Source organism: Plecotus auritus (assembly GCF_963455305.1).
Source record: "Plecotus auritus genome assembly, chromosome: 3".
In the NCBI taxonomy this organism is placed as follows: Eukaryota; Metazoa; Chordata; class Mammalia; order Chiroptera; family Vespertilionidae; genus Plecotus; species Plecotus auritus.
The window spans coordinates 150,610,914-150,635,757 of NC_137772.1; the positions used below are offsets into that span (position 1 = coordinate 150,610,914).

Genomic DNA, 24,844 nt, shown 5'->3' on the forward strand with positions numbered 1-24,844 from the left:
ATTACCACTGTGTGGGGTCAGTACCATAACCTCCTAGATGTTTAAGGTCAACTGTATTTACAAATTGAATCCTGATAAAGGCTATGAGGTCCTTTCTATGAGGTATGCAAAATAAATTCACACACATCCCTCTTGATGGCATATTACTAGTGCACATGACATTCAAAGCTTGACACTTCTTGGTGCATAATTATTCAAATTTTCTCCATATACAGACACCACACCTTTTTTCAATAAATAATTCCACTTTAATGGTAAAGTAATAATTTAGACAGATACAGGGTGCACATTTGCAAAAAAATATATGCAAGCTGGTTTACAAGCTAAAGGAACAATAAACCAATAGAAAATACATCATCCAGTTAAGTCCATTGACACTAAGTACTTATTGTTGGGGCTTTACAAAGACTACAAAACTTTTCAGATGATTTATTTCACTGTTTCTGCCTATTTACATGATATGTTACATCAAAAATGTACAAAATATAAAATGTATACAGACAAATGCTTCACAAACTAGTTTAAGTTGTAAACTAGGTGGACCTACTGGGATGTATTGCAGGAATTTGTTTATGATCATGTTTGGACTGTGTTTCTCAAAATGGCAGGGAAAGATTAGCAATTTTCTCAGGTCACGTATGATACGAGGATAACTAGTCACTCATCCAGCTACATATGTCGATGTTTCACAATGGATTTGATCCACGTTTGGGGCTTCAACACCAGGGTGACAACTCTCTGTGCATAATGCAGCTCTGATTTCCCTTAGGGCAATAGCACCGTGTGGAACCTACAGACTCAGTGACACTCTGAAAACTGCACAGATGGCTACTGTTGTTATTGTTCTAGAGCAGTGGTCGGCAAACTGCGGCTCGCGAGCCACATGAGGCTCGCAAGCCACGGTTTGCCGCTCTGTTGACTAATGAGTTTGCCGACCACTGACCTAGACTCTCGATTCCAATAATTACAGGCTGTTGTTGTTCCTTGTGATTAAGCCCCTAATCTAGAGCAACTGACTCACGGTGGTCGCAGAGAGTAGCACCGATTACACGTTCTGAAAGAAACACAGTTTCACACGCACAGAACAAGACTACACCATGGCCGAGCCCTTGGGTCTGATAGACTTAACACCTGTGCGCAGTGGTAACTTCTGCGATGACTCCAGTCCGCTTTCACGCACTCTCTTTAAAGCCTGCCATGACAGATGCACTGTGGGGCATGTTCACTTTTCCAAAAATGCACTGGCTTCATGTACAGTTTCGAAGCATGCTCACTCTAGCACTGACAGCTCCTGCATAGTCAGAACAACTGTAAATACAGGACAAACACACCAGGTAATAACAGCTTTGAGGGTTTGCATTCTGTTATTTGTTTGCAACGTACAGGAAATCTCAGGAAGTGAAACACCTCTTAACACCAACAGGATAAAATACAATTTTGTGTGTGTTCGTTTTGATTTGTGCAAGTTTTAAAAATTATTATTTACAATACCTACCCAGTAGACTGTGCAAATCTAACCTTTTACAGTATCCACGCCACCTCTTCCACAGTGGTGTCACTGCTCAGTGTTCTAGAATGCCGAATCTCTCATGTACACCAATAGCAATCGAAACAACATGCTGAGAAAACTAATCATAATAATAAAAAAAAAGAACAGGGGGGAAGCCAAATAGTTGTGCTCATGCTGTATCTAGTGCTTCCAGCTCTGCTGGGAAGGAATTCAAAATCTCCCGCCTCCGGAAACTCTCTCACCTGGAACCGGATGGAATTTAGCCACATGTCTTAGCTTTTAAATGATGGTTGGAGAGGGTCTCTGGGTTACATGGATACTTGAGGATAGGCAAAGCAATCTAGTCACAAGGAAAAAATACTGATCTTTCTCCTATCCATTTCTTAAAAAAAAACAAAAAGATCTCTAGAGATGAGGCTACTGTGTTAACTGCTGTTGCTTGGTTGCAAATGAAAGACAGTGGGAGTTACCAATGGTTTAGGATTTAAACTGTTAAACTGTTGTAGAAATCTGTTTTAAGGCAGCGAGACAGCACCATAGGAAATGTTCCTTCTTTCACTGAAAAGGCTCAAACAAATAAAGCCCTAAGCAAGCCTTTTGTCAGTGTTGACTAATAATTGGTATAAAACTCTTGTGAAGGGGGTGGGCAGGTGGCTTAAAAAGACCCCAGTGGTAAAAACAACCTTAGAAAACCTGTGACTCAGATACTGACAGTTGGCGGAGCACGTCACGAGGACATGAGCGCAGGAATTAGTTGGCACCTCTCCAGCTTGGCCACGGTAGTGCTTTCCTGGTGGTTGCACAATTCCGTTTGTGCTTACGGAGGACTGGCCTCTCGGCCTGGTTTTGGAATGGCTCGAGCGCACAACACACACACACTAATGGAGCCCTGTGACCAGCACCATGTGGCATGAAGGAGGTTGGATGGGTCAGAAGAAGGAACCCTGCTTGGGGAGGACAGCTTGCCAGAGGCAACGAAATGAAGGGATAAAAAAAGGTCTGTATTGTAAACGTTTAAAGAGGAAAAACACAAAGTCCAGTTTGGCTATCCCGTGTGCAATCTATTCAGATGCCCTATCATTAGGGTCTCTTCCAGTTGAGTAAGGGAGTCTTATATCACTCCACAGATATAAAAGGCCTAGAAATAAAAGAAGGTTAAGCTTCCATTTCAATTTAGCTTCTTGGCGGTTCAGACTTAGTTTTGCTGCCTCCTTGGAGACCACGACTCTGGGGCAGGACCCTTGGTAGGTGCTTTCATACTGGCAGTGGTTAAGTGAAAATACCTTACTTTTTAAACATTTTTAAAAAGCATAGCCTTTCCCCCCAACTTTTTTCACTCTCTAGAGGGTAGATTCAAGAGATGAATCCAAATTGTCTTCATGGTGGCTGGTGCTATCGCTGTCACAGCTTTGGGTACTGGAGTAATTGGCTGCTTCTTGGAGTTTCATTAGCATATTCATCTGAAGAAAAGAAAGAGAGACATGGGATGCAGGCAATGATGCATTGAGGAGACCAGCCCCATAAAATATGAGGCCCCGAGCCATACAGAGGAACCGTCTCATCCCATTCAAGTGAAACAGGAAAACGATTTTAGATTTACTTGTTGCCCCTGGCTCCTACACTATTTCTCCCAAATATAACCACAACACCAAACCATAAGGACAAAATAAAGCCTCGAGATCACTCTTTCATTTGGGGTTCTGAATGAATCCTGCTCCAGCAGGGAGGCTGGGAAGGAAACTGTATCACAGCTGGACATCTGGGCTCATGGCTGGAGAGTGTGCCAAGCTTCCCAGCTTTTTGGCTGGGAGAAGCAGAAAGCACTGAATGGCAACTGAAAGTCGTGAGTGCCCCTACACACACAGACGCACAGGCAGGCAGGCTCACACACGCAGTCCCGAGAGAAGGAGGGGGTGGCGTGGAGTGGAGCCAGCTGCTGCACACAGCACACCATCTGCTGTTTAGGACTGGCCTCTCGAGGAGGTGACTGAAGGAAGCAGACCATGAGTGTTTGAAGAGGGAGAAGGAAATAATCACTGTCAAGTTTCTGTTGTTGAATTTCTGGCTAAAATATGATTGATATATCACTGACAACAAAAACCACCTTCTGGAACAGTAGCGGCTGTCTCGAGTTTCCCGGCCATATAGGACAATGGCAATATTTGTTCCAGTAAAAGGGACATAAGCATGAAGGCACCCGGGGAGAAAGTCAGGTAGCATTTTCATGCATTACAAAATGAAAGGCAGCCACCTTGCTTGGCTTTCGATGGATCTTCAAATCCTTTGTTAGAGAGGGAAGTAAGAAGAAAGATTGTTTACAAGCGAATTGTAGAGAAGCAGTTCCATGAAGCAAAGAAAAATTGTCACATGTCTTCAGGAGGTAGTGGACTTGTTTTCTTATCAAGGGTTTCTATAAATTATAATAATCGCTATATTATTTAATGCATACTAATTTTATTAACTTATAAAATCATCAAAATTGTTATTTTTTTTTAACATAGAGAAATAGGCAATCTGATCCCATAGAGAGGAGAAAGCTAAAAAGGAATTCTGTAGTCTTCTGTTAGACCAGTGGTCGGCAAACTGCGGCTTGTGAGCCACATGCAGCTCTTTGGCCCCTTGAGTGTGGCTCTTCCACAAAATACCACGGCCTGGGCGAGTCTATTTTGAAGAAGTGGCGTTAGAAGAAGTTTAAGTTTAAAAAATTTGGCTCTCAAAAGAAATTTCAATCATTGTACTGTTGATATTTGGCTCTGTTGACTAATGAGTTTGCCGACCACTGTGTTAGGCTGTGACTGCTCTGTGCTCCATGTAAAATGTGTGTTCTGCAACAATGCCTTTCTGACAAAAAGGCAACAGTTATAACATATTTGATGTTATTTTAATATTCTTCAGGAAAATAGTTTTCAATATAATTTTTGGTCTAACTCTGAATTTACTAAATAAGCTACATAAAAATATGAAATCAAAGTAGTTGGTGATAACCTCTTGAACTCAGGAAGCCAAAAAAGCCAAAATGTCTTCATCAACACAGTTTTTCTCTCTCCCTCTCTCTCTGTCTCTTTCTCTGTCTCATACACACTCCCTGACCTTCCTGCACATCACATCCCCTCCCTCCTTTCCTTGGTCCATTCCTCCCCTGTTAGTAGATGGCTCGCTATGTGTTCAAGCACCTGGGGAAGATGATTTGTACAACAGATCTCTGTTTTTGAGCATCCTCCTAATTTACTAAGAATAGAAATGGTTAATGAGGTCTGTTTGAAGGGTTATAACGCTATCTTAGTTACAAATGTATGAAATCACTCCAATGCTTTAATTCCTCCTGCCCCCTTTGTTCTAATACCACTGATCCTATATAATAAAAGCCTAATATGCAAATTGTTTGATCCGGTGTTCGACCTGGAGTTTGACCACTTGCTATGATGTGCGCTGACCACCAGGGGTGGTGCAAAACATGGCGGGCATCGGCAACGCGACACTGGCAGCAGGCGGCAGTGGAGGTGCTGCTGGCTCCAATGGGACCTGATGAGAGTGAGACCATGGTAGGATGGTGGAGCAGGTGAGTGGGTGGCGCCAGGCCATGGTGGGGTGCCAGACAGGGCTGCGGGGCTGCAAAGCTGGGGGCACAAGCTGGGGCTGTGAGCCTGGGAGTGCAAGCTGGGTTCCGATCCCCAGGGCCACTCTGAGGGACCCCACCCATGCACGAATTCATGCACCAGGCCTCTAGTTTGTATATAGTTTCCTAAACTCATTGTTTTTATTATGCCATTCCACAATGTTTCACCTGCTGTATCCTTAATTTTGAATGTCCTCTGTCCAACCACATGATGAACTTCTATTCATCCCTGCAGACCTAGCTCAAGCATCTCCTCTTTGAAGCTTTCTCCTAGTCGAAACTTCCTCAATGAACTTACAACTTTATATAGCATGTACTTCTATCACTATTTTACTGTAATTTAGATAGATAGATGGACTGCGAGCTTCCTGAGATAAAAATGATAGCTTATTGATCCTCTGATCACCAAGGTTTAGCCCTGCATACATAAATTATTAACAATTGTAGAATGAATAAGCTTGTTGATAATTAATACACATTATATTTTAAAAATACAGTGAGCTATGCCTAAAACCTGCATCTTTCTTTGGATTTAAAAAAATACTTCTGACAGTAAATAGATTTCCCTCTAACATTTAATTTAAATTGGACTGCAAATATATTTTTACCTTACATTAATAATTATAGAAATACAGATAAATAAAAATACTTACTTTCCTACAAGAATGTACCCGATTCAAAGAATTATTTTTAGATGGAAGTCCTTTGCCTTTTAACATGTCATATGTCATAAACCCTTGTTTCTTTAGATACTTAGCAGATTAGGAATCAGGGTATTTTTTACCCCAACTTTCACTTAAAATGGGAGACCCTGGATCTCTTTTCCATATAGAAGACAAGAGCATTCAGAGCCAGAGAAAAGAGTATCTAATGAGTTAGTTGACCAAGACTGTGGAAATTGGGGAAGTCGAGGGCATCCCCTAAGGGTCCCATGCTCTACAGAGTAACTCTGAAAATAAACTTTAAAAACACTTCTCCTTATCTTAGACACAGTATATCAAAATGTAAGGGTAGAATGAAATTTATAAAAATTCATGTGAAATAACCCATATTTGTAACCTAGGGCTTATATTTACTCTATTAAATTTTAACCATTCTGTCAGCAGTTATTTAGTGTATGCTCACAATTATGCTAGATTCAAACCAATTCCACCATTGTATACCTATGTATAATCTAAAGGGTCAGGTCCCTTTTATATAAACGTGAGTCCAGGTCCTTACGTAGTATATAGTTTAGGTCAAAAGTTCTAATAGGAGAGCCCTGAACTCCAATAAAGTCTAGTATATACTTCTGTGACATTATGGAATTCTTTGAAATTATATGCAAAATTTTGTGTGTGTATGCATCTTATTGGGAAGATGATCTTGAAAATTTATCAGATTGTTCATCTGTAACACCCAAAACATTAATAATGATCAACTGAAATGATGATGATACATATGTATTGAGGTTGTTAGTGTAAGAGTTCTCCATAAATATCAAGTCATTTTATGTCTTCGGGTATATACTTATAGGTTATAATTTTAACAATTCCCTTTTTATTTGTTTTAAGTAATGTAATGATCTTTATTTCATTATGTTTTCTTTCTGTACTGGTATGCAAGTCCAATAATCTCTTTAGTCATAGAATGGTAAGCCAACAAACACATTAGATTTAATATCAATCTATAGAAAATCATCTAGAAAAAATAAATACATAAAAATAAAGTATTTTTCTAATAATACCATGTACTTAATATCTTCAGAGTATTCATACTTAGGAGTTTTACCAACTTTTGTTAAGCCATCCACAAGTGTAAATTGAATAACACAGTGAGAATAACATCCCTTTGATTTCTAAGTTAATTCTTTACTGAAGGCAACAGAAAACTAATTCTAAATTTAGTCAGACTAAATGATATATGTAAAACTAGAGGCCTGGTGCATGAATTCGTGCATGGGTGGGGTCCAGCCGGCTCTCCCTGATGGGGGCCCATCAGGACTGGCTGGTGGGAGGGGATGGGGAGAGTTGGCCGGCCTGCCCCACCCCCGATTGGGATGGGGGACCAATTGGGGGCTGGGCAAGCCAGGGGGGAGCTGTGGGAGGTTGGGGGTGTGGACGATTGGGGCCCCAATCTGGCCAGTGGGCAGTTGCAGTGCATATCATAGCGACTGGTCATTCTAGTCCAGCCGTGGGCAAACTACGGCCCACGGGCTGGATCCAGCCCGTTCGGCTGTGCTATCCAGCCCGCAGAGCCGAAAGAGCAGAGGGTTCTCTTGCTCTCCCCTCCGCTCCTTTACTTTGAATTTATATTAGTTCACACAAACACTCTATCCATGCTTTTGTTCCGGCCCTCCGGTCCAGTTTAAGAACCCATTGTGGCCCTCGAGTCAAAAAGTTTGCCCACCCCTGTTCTAGTCGTTTCGGTCATTCTGGCCACTTGGCTTTTATATATAGACTAGAGGTCTGATGCATGAAATTCATGCATGGGGGGGGGGGGGTGTCCCTCAACCTGGCCTGCACCCTCTCCAATCTGGAACCCCTCGGGGGATGTCTGACTGACAGTTTAGGCCCAATCCCACAAATGCTTCTGCCTGCCAGACTGATCACCCCCTAACTGCTCCCCTGCCAGCCTGATTGACATCTAACTGCTACCCTGCTGGCCTGATTGCCCCTAACTGCCCTCCCCTGCCGGCCTGGTTGCCCCCAACTGCCCTCCCTGCCGGCCTGATCTCACCCCCAACTGCCCTCCCCTGCTGGCCTGATTGCCCCTAACTGTCTCTGCCTCAGCCCTCACCACCATGGCTTTGTCCGGAAGGAAGGTGGACATCCGGAAGATGGCTGGTCGACCTGGTCTAATTAGCATATTACCCTTTTATTAGTATAGATAGATTATATAGGAATAGCATTGCTTAAATGTGGTGGGGAAGCCTTTTTCAGCAGGAGGAGATGTTCTTGGCAGACAAAAATACATTTAATGCCAAAATGGTCATTAAAAAATTGAACACCTTACACCAAACAGCTGTTGCCCTTAAAACCCCTCCTCAACCCCCACCTTAGGTTCTGCCTTCACACACAGTTCACCCAGATTAGGTTGATTGGTTGGTTTCTATGCCAGTCAGCGTCAAAAGCTCTGCCTCCTAGGCAGCCATTGGCTCCTCGCTTTCACCCAGATTTGGTTCTGATTGGTCGGTTTCTATGCCAGTCATCATCAAAATGTCTGCCTGGTAGGCAGCCATCTAGTGAGGGTGTTAGGTTTAATTTGCATATTACCTCTGTATTATATAGGATAAGATGGGGAAACTATGACTTACATTTACCTTTAAACTATTAATACTATACTAAATATATTTTATGGTAATTGAGTATGAGTGCTAGAGGCAAAACAGAAAGCTGTAACACCCCTAGTACAAAAAGTTACTGTTTTCCCCAGAAACAACATTCTAGTCACACAATTGTTCCAGAAACCCTTCCTCCCAAAGACCAGTGTTCCACAGAGGTTGGTTTAAGGACAACCTGCATTAGAATTACTTGAAGGGCTTGTTTCAAATGCAGATTTCTGGGTCCTACCCTAAATCTGGGGAATTAGAATAGTGAGGGTTAATGTCTAGGAATATGCATTTTATCCTATTAAAGTTTCTGGACAGAGGCCTTAAACTACTATTTTTAGAACAGTTTTATGGAGGTATAATTAACATAATAAATGCACATATTTAAAGTATACAGTTTGATAAGTGTATATATAAAAACCTCTGAAAGCATGAACACCACCAAGATAATGAACACATCAAACCACAAAGTTTCCTCGTGCTTTTTAAAAATATATATATATTTATTGATTCAGAGAGGAAAGAAGAGGAAGAGAGAGACAGAAATATCAAAGATGAGAAAGAATCATTGATCAGCTGCCTCCTGAACACCCCCTACTGGGGAGTGAGCCTGCAACCCAGACATGTGCCCTGACCAGGAATCGAACTGTGACCTCCTGGTTCATAGGTTGATGATCTGAGCAACAATGGCCAAACTCGTGCTTCTTTTTTATTACCTTTCTCCTGCCCCTTCCTCACCTCCCACTGCTTTTCAGGTGATCACTGATTTTTCTGTCACTATAGATTAGTTTGAATTTTCTAGGATTCCATGAAGAGAATCATATAACATGTGCTAATATCATCATCCTGCAAAATCTCATCATCCTGCTAACCTCATTGTCCTGCTAACCACATCACCCTGCTAACCCCATCATTCCGCTAACCCCATCGCCCCAATAATCTCATCGCCCTGCTAAATCTCATCGTTCTGCTAATCTCAACGTGATTGCTAAAGCTCAAAACGATTGCAGGTCTTTGGTGTCCAAGGCTGTCACCAAGAGTTGGGGGCAGAATGGGACAGGGTAACTGAAACACCACACAGCTCACCATTCACACTGAAATGCAGCCATTTCTCTTAAATAAATGCTGTCCGGAATGCTGTCCGCCTTTGTTTAATTCCCAGTGTTCTGAAAATACAGTTTCTTTTTCCGTGCTTTCACGTGGAGTTTTTGGAAAGGTATGTATATTTTTTTGCACCATTTTCACAAATGTCACTTGCTGCAGTCCTTTTAATAATTAAAAGTCATCTTTGAGTGGGCTTCACTCTGTCACTTTTTTTTCCCAATATACCCTCCTTACAGCAGGGATATTTTGTAGGACAATCCACAAGTGTCATCCATTGAATTTTAATATTTCCTCTAGGTAATGTTGCTAGGGTTAAAAAATGTGGGTCTCCTATGGAAAATCTATTTCCTATCTGGTATACTGGCGATGTTGTTCTGCACTTGGTAAGGAAAATTATCTATACTAATAAAAGGGTAATATGCTAATTAGACCGGACGTATTCTGGACGATCCTCTGGACATCCTTCCGGATAAAGCCGTGACTGCGAGAGCTGAGGCAAGCCGCCAAGGCTGGGAGGGCCCATTGCAGAGCCCCGGCCAGGTTGGCAGGGCCTCTCTCTGCACGGCATCGATCCCAGAGCCCCAGAAGGGTGGGCAGGGCCTCCCTCTGCTCTGACATTCATCCCAGAGCCCAGGCCTGGTGGGCAGGGGCTCCTAGTGGGTGGGGATGAATGGCAGAGCCCAGGCCAGGTGGGAAGGGCCTCCCTCTGCTCTGCCATTGATCCCAGAGCCCACCAGGCCTCCCTGTGGGTGGGATAAATGAGGGAGCAGAGTGAGGCCCTGCCCACCCGGCCTGGGCTCCTCCATTCATTCCCGCCCACAGGGAGGCCTTTCCCACCTGGCCTGGGCTCCACCATTAATCCTCTCCTGGGGCTCTGGGATCAATGGCGGAGCAGAGAGAGGCCTTGCCCAACCGGCCGGGGCTGTGGATGGGCCCCATTACCGCCCACGGGGAGGCCCTGTCCACCCTGCCCACCCTGCCAGGGCTTTGTGATCGATGCTGTGCAGAGAGAGGCCCTGCCAACCTGGCCAGGGCTCTGCGATGGGCCCTCCCAGCCTTGGCGGCTTGCCTCGGCTCTCGCAGCCATGGCTTTGTCCAGAAGGATGTCTGGAGGGTCGTACGGAATACGTCTAATTAGCATATTACCCTTTTATTAGTATAGATACTCTTCAGTTCTCCAATTGTACATTATATTATTTCCTTTTTGTTTCTTCATTTAAGAACAAAATTCATTTTTCTTTTAAATACCAAGTGAATTTAGTCATGCAATCTAAAAATTTAATTATCTTTTTGTAGAGTTTTACGCATAAAAAGAGACAATTATGATAAAGTTCATCCTGCTTTCAGCTTCTTGATCATTTTTAAGCATACACATTTGGTCTTTTGTTTGAAGCAATTCAGCCAATGAAAGTGGGCCAAAGGAAAAATATTTAAAACTGAGTATCAATTTCAGAACAATCCCAAATATTACCCAAGATAATTATTGTCTTTGATGTAAATGACTAAATAATAATGACCACACACTGTAATCAAGATTTTATAGGAAGAATCATACATCAGCCTCTTACCAGGGGATCCCCCTCTGTGTCAGTCTGTGGAATGTGCTTTGAGGTTGTGGCTTCCTTAGTGGAGATGCAACCCTCATACCCAACATCTTCTGGTCGCAACTGAAGTAATGCTGGGCCCTCCTGAGGCAGAGATGCTGAGTTCCATGGGTAAGTATCAAGCACCCACTTTGAGGGATCTTCCCAAGGTGCCCGTTTCCCATACATCTAAAAGGAGATCACATATTTAGCACATATGAAATGGATCTCAGAGGGAAGGCGGGGGTGGGTGGGGAGAGATTAACCAAAGAACTTTTATGCATATATGCATAACCCATGGAACAGACAATAGTGTGGTAAAGGCCTGGTGGGAGATGGGTACAGGGTGGAGGGAGGCAATAGGGAAAAAAAGGGGACATCTGTAATATATCCAACAATAAAGATAAATTTTAAAAACAGCAATAAAAAATTAAAAATAGTAAATAAAATGCATTTCTACTTAGTAAAAAAGGTGACTACTAATTGAGTGATTCCTTTGCACACTGAGTGTTAATGGGCCTTTCAAGGGAATTACTGTGCACATACAATTTGTCATACTTTAAAAATATAGCTGTCTACATAGCTCACTTTAAATTTGAAGGCTAGACAAAATTAAGCTAAATATGGGGGAGCGGTGATCAGCATTTGGGGGAGAGGGTGAGGGAGGTTTATTTTAACATGTTGAAATGACTACCCACATTTATCTTTTTTAAAAATATGTTTTTATTGATTTCAGAGAGAGGAAGGGAGAGGGAGAGAGAGAGAGAGGAACATTGATGAGAGAGAAACATCAAGCGGCTGCCTCCTACATGCCCCCTACTGGGGATTGAGCCTGCAACCCAGACTGGGAATGGAATTGGTGACCTCTTGGTTCATGGGTCAATGCTCAACCACTGAGCCACACCAGTCAGGCATACCACATTTATCTTTATTAATAATTTTACAAGCCAAAAAACAACCCTCAAAGTTGAGAAAGAAAAGTTCCAGTTATGGAAAATTGAATAAAGCTATGCTATACACTAAGCAGAGCTCTCTACTAAAGTGTACTTTATAGAGCTCTCTACTAAAGTGTACTACTTTGGAAAGGTGATTAATAAAAGAAAAGAGACTTCTTTTTCCCTGTTTAACTCAAAGTTACTGAGAGAATAAGAATACTTTCTCTCTGCCTTAGCTGGTTTGGTTCAGTGGATAGAGCGTCGGCCTCTGGACTGAAGGGCCCCAGGTTCAATTCCCAACAAGGGCACATGCCCGGGTTGTGGGTTTGATCCCCAATAGGAGGTGTGCAGGAGGCAGCCAATCGATAATCCTCTCTCATCATTGATGTTTCTATCTCTCTCCCTCTCACTTCCTCTCTGAAATCAATAAAAATGTTTAAAAAAGAATACTTTCTCTGATAACCATTTTTCTCAGATTAACTTCATCTAATAATCTTATTGTTTCCTATAAAAACTCTTTTTAGATGTTTACTTATGAGGTCACTAGTAAAAAAAGGAAAACAAAATGGGAAACAAAAGCATCACCTTTGTGAGGACATACATAGAGGAAAAAGTAAATAATAAAATGGTGATAAAACGTGGCTAAAGTACTGGCAGTGGAGTAGAAGAGAGAAGATGAATCTGAGATGTTAAAAACCCTACTGGGCAGGTCACACTGAAGAGACTGTAAAAATATATAAGGCCACATGGGGAGAGAAAGAAAAGTTGCAATTAAGAGGGCAGTAATGTGGGTATACCAGTTCTCTAATTTCCTTCCAATCCCCCCTGATGTGCTTTCTTAAGGCCAGGTGCATATTTGGTCCCACCTGGCATACTATGAGGTGTTCTTTGTGGCTTGGTGTAGCTCAATGAGACAAAAACAATATGGTAAGCAATGAAACCTTGGAATTGTCTTTTGGGTTTCTCCTGGACAAGATGTGTGCAGTGTGGCAGCCTTGCTTAAAAAAAAAAATAAAATAAAAAAGGAGCCAAGGTCCTGGTATCTGTCTATTTCCTTAGGATGTGATGGTGGAGGTAGCAATCATTAGATTTTTTTAAAAATAGTCCTCTTGTTTTGGAGCAGAAGTTCTTTTAGTTAAAAACTTAGTGTATAGAAGTTATAAAACATAGGTTGCTATATAACTTAAGCTAATTGAAGATAAATGTGTAATTCTTGGAAAGCAAATGTTATAAAAAGATTATGAAAGTCTAGAATCATTTAGGGCAGCAAAATAGGAGGTTTACCAATATAAAGGTAAACAAGCCTGATTCTATATTTTAGAATTTAACAGATTTAAAAATAATTGGGAAAAAAAGAGAAATTTAAATATTCAGAATGAAAAGAACTCATTGTTGACATTTCAAGAAACAGAACCACCAGAATAAAAACCAGGATCTGCTGCATCACTGATGTTTTTCCAACTAGAACATCTGGCAGAGTACTCCCCATATGGTTCTTCACCAAAGCATCAGCCTTCATTTAAAAAGATATTTTTCTATTCCTCTCAACTCAGAGTTTCATCTTTGCAATCAGGCTTAGTTTTTCCACCTCTTGCTCAAGGTTCTTTGCTGCAGTACTGAGATCTAAGGAAAGGGTTCATAGCATTCCTTTCCTTCCCGCTCCTCCAGAAGACATATAGGGACCACTGAGGAGTATCATCTGCCAGTGGACTTCGGGGTTAGTACAGCTTTCAGCAGCAAAGAGAACTGTCTACCCACCACGGGGTTTTCCTTTTTTATCTTTCCCATGTGCTGGACTTTTCTCCCAAACTCCTTTCATCACAGTTGATTCAGCATTCACACTGACCTACTGTTAAACATCCAGAACCACAGCAAGACACTTGAACATTTTTATCCCTTTTATAAAACTAATTTTGAAATATCTTTCAGTTTTAGTTGGGAAGCTGGTATTCCTTTCCTCCAAATGGAAGCTTTATAGAATTATAATTCTCAGGATAGTGTTTTATAAATAATATTGATTTAAATATATATATAAATATATATAAAATACATGCACTTTAAAGAAATGAGTTCTAAGAAATCTAATTGTTTTAAGGTTTTTGAATTATTGAAAAGCTTCTTTTTCTCTCTATGTCTTAGCAAACACATGAAACAAGAAGCATTTCATATGTAAAAACTTGGATAATAGCTCATTAATACTCAGAATATCTAGAGAACAAGCAACTCATTTAAATAGTAAGTTTTAAAATGATTACTTCTAGAATATTATAGGTAAATTTTCATGAAAATATGTTTCGGTATAAATGATGGAAAGTGAGAGACCCAATTTACATCTTAGGCAGCATTTTTTTAGAGGAATCTTGAGAAGTGATATTTTATTTCCGAAGAATTAAAACTTCAGGTATAGTTTTTACTTTACTTTATTAGAACCACTTTCTGGTTTATATTAGCTCATTTCCTTAAAATTATGAAATTATGTTATTTAAATCTGGAATAGAACCAATTGACAGCATTCTCTAGTATCTGAGGGGTCAGAACATCCCCATAATATTTGTCATGTGCATCAGAACCATCATGATAGTTCTAAATACTGCTATGCCATTCCAGTTAGGTGAGGAGGACATGAAGATCAAAGGAAGTAAAAGGAAAGAAAACAGATAACCAATCTTTTGGATAGTAGAACAAAGACAATACAGTATTGCAGATGACAAAGTATGGAAAGCTATGTCTTAATTCTAGTAACAGTTATAATAATCAAAATAATCATGCCTAAGCAAAAACCGCCTAAACCTTGGCTGAGTTATTGAAAAGAAGATTGGATTCTTCTATAATGAGTTAGGCAATTATGTGACACAAAACTTAACATTTCAACCTTGAGTTTTATAATCCTACAGTTTCATGAAATTTTAACTCCAATTTAAGGAAATAGCAAGACTAATGGAAAAGGGATAATATGTTTTGTTGAAGAAAGAAGGTTTTCTTGTTAGTAATATGTTTTGATCTTTTAGTTAAGAGTAAATAGAAGGGCTGGCTGCAGGGCCTTATGAGAGGAATAGCGGAGATGGTGCTAAACCAACTTCTCATAGAACTGCCTTAGGATTTAGAGCACTCTCTCAAAAACAGTACAGAATCTTGCAAGTGATGTTAATGGGCTTTAAACAATAAAGCATACTAACAACAGGGGAACCTATAAACAAAGACTACTTATTGTAAACTATATAAGAGAATAAATGATCAAGGTTCATGTAAACATGCCTGATTTATAAGATGTAGAGCTCTGCGATTATGGGCTATTTAATAAGAATAGTCTGAAAACAAACACCCATGGCAATAAATTTGGCCTTAAGTGTGTAGTTATTGAAATAATCGTGCTTTCTCTTTCTCCTAAATATTTATTCTCAGAACAGGCAAAAGTATTACATACTAGTTGCTCTTTAAAAGTTTATCACTATATTTATATTGCTCATGTCTTTAGTTTTCTGCATCAATACCCAGAGAAAGGAATGTTTTGCTTCTAAATTAATGATTTTTTTTTTCATAGTATTTCTTTGTATGGATATACCACAGTTTGTTTAACCACTTATCCACTAAAGGACACTTCCACTAAAGGACATTTGGGTTGTTGTCAGTTTTGGTGATAATGAATAATGCTGCTACAAACCTGTATAGATTTTTGTGTGAACAATACATTTTCATTTGCCCAGGAAAAATACCCAGAAATAAGTTGTTGGGTCATATGACAAATGTATGCTTAACTTTAGAGAAAACTGTCATACTATTTTCCAGGGTGGCTGAACTATTTTGCATCCCTACCAGCCATATGAAATTTTTTCAGTTGCTCCACATTCTCCCAGCATTTAATATTGACATTAAAAACATTTAGAGCCATTTCAATGGGTTTGTATTGGTATCTCACTGTGTTTTTTATTTTATTTCCATAACGACTACTGATGTTTAGTATCTTTTCCTGTGCTTAAATTAATGATGTTTTTTAAAACGGTAAATAAATTTAAGTACCTGAAGACCTTCTCTTACTGCCTCCAGAATATAAGGTACCAAAGAGTAGTTCCAGAGATCCATGAACCACACTCTAGAACCTTCTACATCCATGGGGCAAGAAAGGAAAAGTCGGGGACCTGAAAAGAAACAAATTAACAAAATATTATTGAGAATAATTATATTTAACAATCTAAACACATATTTAGACATGATATAGGGAGAAGTAATATATTTCTTGCAGGATTCTTAGAAAATTTTAATGTTGGCAAGCTTGATTAAAGTATATTTTACTAAAGACCAAATCTCCTTTGGACTCCCTTTTCTTTTTACATTAAAATCTTAATAAAAAACATAATATATTAGAGTTAGGAGAAACCTTAAAGGTTAAAATCTAGTCAACCTGCCCCATTTTACAAATAATGAAATGTGTTGAAAATGAATTTCCAAATATAAAATATGTCATTCATTTTTCTAATCTACACTGTCTTTACTGAGTATGTCTTTATGATCCATAACAATGGGAAATGGACTTTCATACATGTAACTTAAGAAGAAATATATAAAAAAAAAATTACGCCAACTATAGAGAAATAATTCAAACATTTTTGTCTTCATGAAAAATATAAAATACATGAATTACCTATAAAACACCTAAATTATCTCTAAAATCTTCTCTCACAACTATATTTGATTATGAGCCATTAGCTAAAATTTGTTTTCAGCATAAAAAGGTACTCTACACAGATACAATTTATTTCAAATGTTACCTGATTTTTAGAACATCTGTCTATATTAAACTTATTTGATCTCAGTAATATCTTAGTAAACCACAATTGTCAGGAAAATTGGAGATCCAAAACTTAGAAGAAGGCAAACTTTCAGAAGGGAAAGAAGGAAAACAAATCTGTGGAAGCTTGAAACACATAAGTTTCACTTGTTATTTTCTACCATCCAATCTGGTCATCTTCATCACGTACTCTTAGTTCCTAGCAAATGGCATATTGCAATTTTGCAACTCACCAATGGTAACATCAGAAGAACTATGTGTTTCCAAAAAACTGTTGAGATGATGCCATGTCTTAGGAATCCAATCTATAATTTTGACTAGGTCATTATTGCGGATGTTCCTTTCAATTTCTATCTCTATTAGTTTCCTTCGAAGATATCTGCCTAAGAAGCCTTTCACTGGTTCAGTGTGGTTTGCACATAGTACCCACCTATAAAAAGAAAATAAAAGAACATCAGAAATCTTTACATAATTACATTTTAAGTCCATAATAATTCTCTTTCCAATATAGAGCTCCTTTATCAATTGGTGGCCACATTTTAACAATCAAAGGGGCTAAGAGGTCTATTAGCATTAGAGCTATTATGTAACTAACTCTTCTGAGATAAAGAGAAGCTCCTGTGCCTCAGAAGTGAGTGGGAGTATCCACACGGAGCACTCTTCTGCGGAGAATCGCAAGTCCTAAAATAGGAACTCTCTTCACATTCCTCACACTCAGGAAAAGTGCGCTGTTAGCTAGTGACAAAGTGAGCAGGAAAAACATTTCTTTTCTTTTTTTAAAGAAACACTTCTGATTACAGGTTGAGGATCCTACAAAGTCTGCTTGAGGAAGAGTGTCATACAAAGTGAGAATTATTTTCACACCACAGGTCACCACAGGCAGGATCTGTCAATGCACAAATGGAAAAACAACCACAAAAACAAAGAGAGAAAGACAATGAAAAAAAACAACACCCTCCTAAAACCGAAAAACAAAGCATTCAATTTATCTTTACCTGAAATTGTGATGCAGCTCTAGATTTGGTGATGAAGAAACTCCCTGATTCATTGTTCCGATAATATATGGACTGGGAGGAAAAAGAAGAGTAGAATATGCAGATGTACTGAAGGTAAAATAGATTAATATATTAAATTGTCTTAGAAAACAATTTAGATAAATGTGATTATTCCATTTATAATTAGGCTTTAAAAGGGTGATTTTGTAATGTTGGGTTGCAAAACGAGAAGGATTATTGAACTGGACATTAGGATTTGGTGTTGTAATTTCAGCTCTTGAATTCTGGGAAAATCATTTTCCCTCTGAAACAGGAAATTTGGACTGAAAGTGCGAGGTGTCCCCCTGGGCAGGATGGCTTCCTGAGAGCTCTTTGTCCATTGGAGTCGAAGAATGAAACCATGGATGGAGGAAGGTATAGCAAAGGTGGGAATTTATTGAGAAACAAGCACAGACTCCCACGTGGGGAGCGGGAAAAAGTCCCACAGCACAGACTCCCATAGCACAGACCCCACGTGGGGAGAGGGAAAGGGTCCCACGGAGTCCCTTTTTCCACGGTTTATAAAGGCTGCAGTTTTTGTGCCTCCATATCCCCTCTGATTGGTCACTATTCCCTTTGATTTGGTCACTATAGCAACTCCTGAGCTCAAGCCTCTAGGGAAGCACTTGAGGTTCCTTCCTTCTTCTCCTTTATTGTTCTCCTATTTCCTCTGAGCTTTTCTTCCTGTTCTTTAAATGAGGGGCTTCCTTCCCTTTATTCTGTAAATGGGTACCTTTTTCAGCTCCCAACTTCCCTTATCTTTTAGAAATATACCTCCTGCCACTCCCAGCTCCCTTGTCTTATGGAAATGTACTCTTTTGCAGCTCTGTAGCCCTGTGCTTTTTCCATGGACCCCATAATTTTAAAATTTCCTAAACCTGCCTATTTCACCCCTAAAAACTCATTTCACCTCTCTGAGCCTAAGTTTACACATCTATAAAATAAAAAGATTAGACAGAAAAACCACACTGGTCTCATCCCACTCTAACACCTTATGATTCTCATGCTTATAATCAAATTCATTTATTTTCCTCTTTTATTATTTCACAGTTATTTTAAAGGTCCTTAATAGCATGAAAGAATTTGTATCTTTGTGTCAGTATTTATTAAGCAAATACTGACAGTATCTATATTAAAATATAGTATCTATATTAAACAATTAAAAAAACCTCTAGCAGAGATTAACTGGAATACTTGCACCATTAAAACTAATGCTTATGTTATTGCACTTATATGGCTTTTTTTAAAAAGAGGCCATGTAGTGAGTCTTAAGTGGGTTTTCAGATTTTTTTAGACTCTATTTCAACCTTTCCTTTCACTTTAATAGTTAAAAATTACACTCATTAATGGAGAGAGGTATATCTGAATGTACTAAATTTATTTCTATAGAAAGGTTGAATTTAAACTTTGTTATGGACTCGGAATGAAAGCAGAGCTCTAAAGACTCATTCTAGTTCTTCATTCTCCTGATTCAAACATTCTATCATTGACATAGTATCCCAGACCTCCTGCATATTTGTTGAAGCTAATATCATCAGGTAAATCATGTTCCCATAAACATGCCTGGGACATAGTTATTGAATGAATAAGTAGATTTTCTAAGAAATACATAGAGATTTTTTTAGAAATGTGTAATATTAATGAAGGCTTCTCAAATGAATGACACCTGTTATAGGTCTTAAGAGGTATAAAGACACAAGAAAGCACATTTGACCACATTTTTTTTATGTTTCATCATTCAAAATATTTCATAAGCATACCATTTGTTGTATTTGCAGTTGAGGAAACCATTGAAGATATCACTCAAAGAGCCCACATGATGGAGATTATCAAGAATTATTACAACTGGGAGCTCTACACCATTATTGTCAGCACTGCACTGTTCAGCCAGGCTAGCTAGATACTGCTGCAATTCCTTTATAAAAAATAAAGAAAACAAACATGTCAATGTTATATTTTATACCACTAGCAAGAATTTCATATTTTATGAATAGCAGACTTTGTCTTCATCCTGAATCTTTGATTAACACTCATAGCTTGTTCTATTGATATAAAACCTTATTCTACAAAGCCAGTACAGAACACCCAAAACAAATATACAACTGTAAACACCAAGGCATATTTCCCTGTTGTCTTCTCCCCTAATGAAAAGCAAAAAGAGAGTTCCTGATATGAGTTCTTAGGATAAACTACAAACATTGCGACTTTATCCCTGTTTTTGAAATGTCAATGATAAAAGTGGATTTTAGCAAACTTTATGATTACAAGTATAATTACAAAATGGCACCCTTAAATTTCCACATAGACTGTAAATGTTTTAATTCCAATTCATTTCAATGGGGTGCATCTGAAAGTGCTGCCCTGAGATTCAGATAAAAGTGTGGTTAATTATTTACTTATTTCTAATCTGCATGTGGCTGCTATAATTATAAATAAAGATAAAATTTATTATATTTCACCGGGTTGGTGGACATTAGCATTTGGCATTTCTTGAGCTTCTTGGTTCTTTTACAGGCATTATTTCTTTCTAATTGCTTTTAATCTAAGTAGGATAACCAGTTCACTGATTGACTGCTCTCACAGATGGGTAGGCCAGGAACATAATTAGGTTTCTTAGAATTATCCTAATCAGTAAGAACATTTCCATAATATTTGCATATTTACAATGACATTTTCAATTTGTAAGTCTTGCTCAGGGTTAAAAACAATTCCATGATCTCTATTTTTGGCAGCCAGGTAAATATGGGAACTGCTCACTCCAGAGGCAACTCACTGTCTGTAAGACCACTTTTAAAACTAAATGTAGAAAGGGATAAATGACAATAACCTGGGTTTTTGAGGCACTTAATAATATATTCAAGTTCAAATATAAAATTTATTAAAGAACTAGTATACTATTTATCTTATATTGAACCAATCACATAGACTATTGTCAAAATCAGAGATTGCAGTAAAAGATGTTTAAACTGGTGAATATTCTGGAGCATTTCATTTGCCTTATTTATTTCAATAATCTAGCTATAGTGAGTCATTCATTTATTTATAAAATATGCACTGTCTATTCCATTTTGAGTTTACTTCTGTGTATGGTGTAAGTTGGTGGTCTAGTTTCATTTTATTTTTTGCATGTACCTACCCAATTTTCCCAATACCATTTATTGAAGAGACTGTCTTTACTCCATTGTATGCTCTTGCCTCCTTTGTCAAATACTAATTAAACATAATGGCTTGGGTTGATTTCTGGGTTCTCTGTTCTGTTCTGTCAAACTATATGCCTGTTCTTGTGCCAGTACCAGGCTGTTTTGATTATAGTTGCTTTGTAGTATAACTTGATATCTGGTTTGTGATCCCTCTAACTTTGTTCTTCTTTCTAAAGATTGCTACAGCTGTTAGGGGTCTTTTTTGGTTCCATATACATTTTTGGAGTATTTGTTCTAGATCTGTGAAATATACCATTGGTACTTTAATAGAGATTACATTGAATCTGTACATTGCTTTGGGTAGTATGAACATTTTAATAATATTAATTCTTCCAATCCATGAACACGGTATATACTTCCACTTGCTTGTATCTTCTATCTCTTTTTTTCAAAGTCCTGTAGTTTTCTGAGTTACAGGTCTTTTACCTCCTTGGTTAAGTTTATTGCTAGGTATTTTAATTTTTTTGTTACAATGGTAAATGGGTTGGTTTTTTTTTGTTTGTTTTTTTGGTTTTTTTTAGTTTCTCTTTCTGAGAATTCATTATTGGAGTGTAAAAGAAGCCATTGATTTTTTGAGTGTTGATTTTGTATCCTGATACATTGCCAAATTCATTTATTAAATCTAGTAGTTTTGGTGGAGTCTTTAGGGTTTTCTATGTACAATATCATGTCATCTGCAAATAATGAGAGTTTTACTTCCTCCTTTCCAATTTGGATGCCTTTTATGTTCTCTTCTTGTCTGATCACTATGGCTAGGACTTCCAGTACTATGTTGAATAAGAGCAGTGAAAGCAAATATCCCTGTTTTGCTCTTGTTCTTAGGGGAAATGGATTTAGGTTTTGCCCATTGAGTATGATGTTGGCTGTAGGTTTGTTATATGGCTTTTATTATGTTGAGGTGTGATCCTTCTATTCCCACTTGGCTGAGAGTTTTTATCTAAAATGGATCACTTGTAGCTGCTGGAAAAGACTTTTTGGTGGCAGGATTACTGCTATTAATTCTTTATTTGTAACATCAAGTAATGTTTTGATGTTCAAAAATAGGAGAATTTTCCAAATAAAAGGAGAACAATCAAAGACAGAAACACAAAAATATGATACCCATGTAGGAAAGAACTAGTTGTAAATGTGTTGTATGTAAATAATGGTAAATAAATTAGAAAGGAGGAAGCACGATCTTGAATGATTAGTAAGGTTACTGGAATCTTCCAATTGGCAATGATAAGACATTGAATGTTTTGGAAATCTGAGTAATGTGGTCAAAATTGTAATTTCAAAATGTATTAAGTATACTGTAAAGGAGAAAAAGAAACCAGTCAAAAGAATACTGAATTACTGAATTTGTTGAAGCCAAAACATACTATGGGACTCAATATAGAAAGAGAAGTGTGGCAAGATTTTTGATCTAGTGCAGAAAGTAATGACAAAAAATTGCAGAATTTTAATGTGGTCAGATTTTAATTATGAAAAGATACTTTATTTTCCATGAGGCGAAAGGATAAAGATAGTAAGAGAGAGAAGGGAAAGTAAACTTAAGTTGTGAATAGGGCAGTGAGAAACAACTAGAATAGTCCAAGTGATAAAGAGTGTTAATTTGGGTGGGAGGGCAGTCGTAGTAGAGATGGATGGAAGAAGATGGATTTATGATATTTTTTTCAAAGTTGAGGTCGGCATTTCTAAATGTGTTTATTTAGTATGCTAATATTAACATATTTGTAATCTAATAGAAAGAGTGTGAACATGGTTAAAAATGGAGTCAACACAAGTTGAAACCAATGGAGTCACCCAGATGAGGACGGATGTGAGAGAGAACAGTATATATGGGAATATTTTTACTTACCAGTAGGTGAAGGAAGAGTAGTCAGTGAAAGAGACAAAGAAGGAGCCTTCTAAGTAGGAAGGAAACAAGGAAAAAAGGAAAATCAGAGGAATGTCTAGAAAGGAGAGGTGAACTATAGCAATTTGCTATACATAAAGAAAGGGGGAGAGAGAGAGAGAGAGAGAGAGAGAGAGAGAGAGAGAGAGAGAGAGAGAGAGAGAGAGGAGACAATGGGCATCAAATTTGGTAATTAAGAAATCACTGGGTGATTTTTGGAAAAGTAGGGCCATTAAATTTTATTCTGGTTCGCTATCATCTTGAGAAGGGTAATAGATTAGAAGATCCTGCTGGGAATCTAAAAAAAAGCTATGGACCAGTGGCAAGTAGAAATTAGCATACACAAATAATTTTATCATATAAATTAAGAGCTTTTCAGATCTTTTGTAAATCACTTCATGATTCTCACCATAGCTTAACTGGGGGCAAAGTCTTAGATTGAAGTACTGATGCATTAACATTAAAAGTCTCATGCCCAAGATCAAATCAGGCAGTATAAAACAGCTGTATCTACCAGATGGACATTAAGGATGAGATAAATCCCATACTTTGAAAATATACACAGAAAACAGCAATTATATAAGCCTGTTGATCATTGCTTTCTTTGGTTTTGATTCTAGGCACACTACTAGTAAAAATGAATCTGCCAAGTCCAGTTTTCTGATCTTTCCCTACCTAACACCCCAGGTGACTTCAGATAGCCACATATTCTTTCCTAAATCCATCTCTAGGTTTCTGGGCCCACTATATCAAATGTCACCAAGTATAATTGTTTATATGTACTGCTCTCAGTCAAAATATTCCAACTGGCAGCATGAAGGAAGGCTTGAAGAGTGAGAAGAGGGACAGAATGTAAAATACAGATGTACCAAAGCACAAAAATATTTTTTTTCTTTTGATGGTTTATTGTTAGCTATTTTGGAATCAGTAAGTGCTTTTTGGCTTCATCTCTTCAGTGCTGTCTACGGTCCAGTATAAAGCACAGCCACAATTACAAAGCTCCATTTTTCAGGGAATGGATTTATTATTTTATGCCTCATTCACACTTCACTTAATAAATCGACACTGTTAGCAGCTATCCCTCACACAACCTCACTTTCTCATCCCTAGTCCTTTATTACTATTCTCATTTACCACTCCCACAAAAACAAAACAGAAAAAAAAACAACCCGTATCCAGCATTACTAATAGCTCATTCTCATCTTACAAAAATAAAGAAAAAAACAACATTTGTTAGTTTGTATTTTGTACTTTCTTGGTGCTGAATATCACATGATTTGCCCATTTTTTTTTTTGTTTCGCGCCCCCCCCCCACCTTTTACTATTTTTGAGCATCATTAGCTGTATTTGAACACTCTTGGCAATGCTTTATTTTTCTTTATTTTGTAATAACAAAAGTTAAACTTACTTAATAATGGCATAAAATATTCTATTATGAAATAGTAGAAAATAAGATTGTTGGGAATATTAGATAAAAAAAAATTTAAAGGACACATATAATGTTGATAAGAATAGCTCCAAGCACTAAACATTTTTAAAACTGAGATAGAAAAGTACCTATATATAACAGGGGACTTGGGGTTAAGGCAAACTTTATAATTAATATTAATTAACCTAATTTGTTAGCATAATAAAACTCATCCTAATGAAGCCCAAATAAACCTGATTTAAAACTTGATTTTAAGTGATATCCAACTTCATCAAAATGCTTTGGTTTCCTGTAATAACTATAGTCTATTTTCTAACCATTTGTTTTCCCTTAAAGAAAGCAAGATTTAAAGAATTTTGTCAACTCAACATTGAGGGAAAAAGCACACTGAGGATGACTAAGAAATGTCAATCCCCTTATCATTTTGACTAAAAAGAAAAAAACATTCTGTTAAAAGGCTT

At 38.1% G+C, this 24,844-nt stretch overlaps 1 protein-coding gene across 2 annotated transcripts in view; it reads right to left on the reverse strand.

Moving 5' to 3' along the window:
* Positions 1–231: 231 nt before the first annotated feature.
* Positions 232–24,844, reverse strand: part of NAV3 (neuron navigator 3) — a 607,457-nt gene continuing 582,844 nt past the window's right edge. For both annotated transcript variants that reach the window (XM_080659233.1, XM_080659232.1), the window contains 6 exons: positions 19,639–19,793; positions 17,840–17,911; positions 17,078–17,274; positions 16,076–16,194; positions 11,109–11,312; positions 232–2,970 (listed from right to left, as the gene is read on the reverse strand). In XM_080659233.1, the coding sequence (XP_080515359.1) occupies positions 2,851–2,970; positions 11,109–11,312; positions 16,076–16,194; positions 17,078–17,274; positions 17,840–17,911; positions 19,639–19,793 (867 nt within the window). In that variant the 3' untranslated portion in view covers positions 232–2,850. The remainder of the gene's footprint in view (positions 2,971–11,108; positions 11,313–16,075; positions 16,195–17,077; positions 17,275–17,839; positions 17,912–19,638; positions 19,794–24,844) is intronic.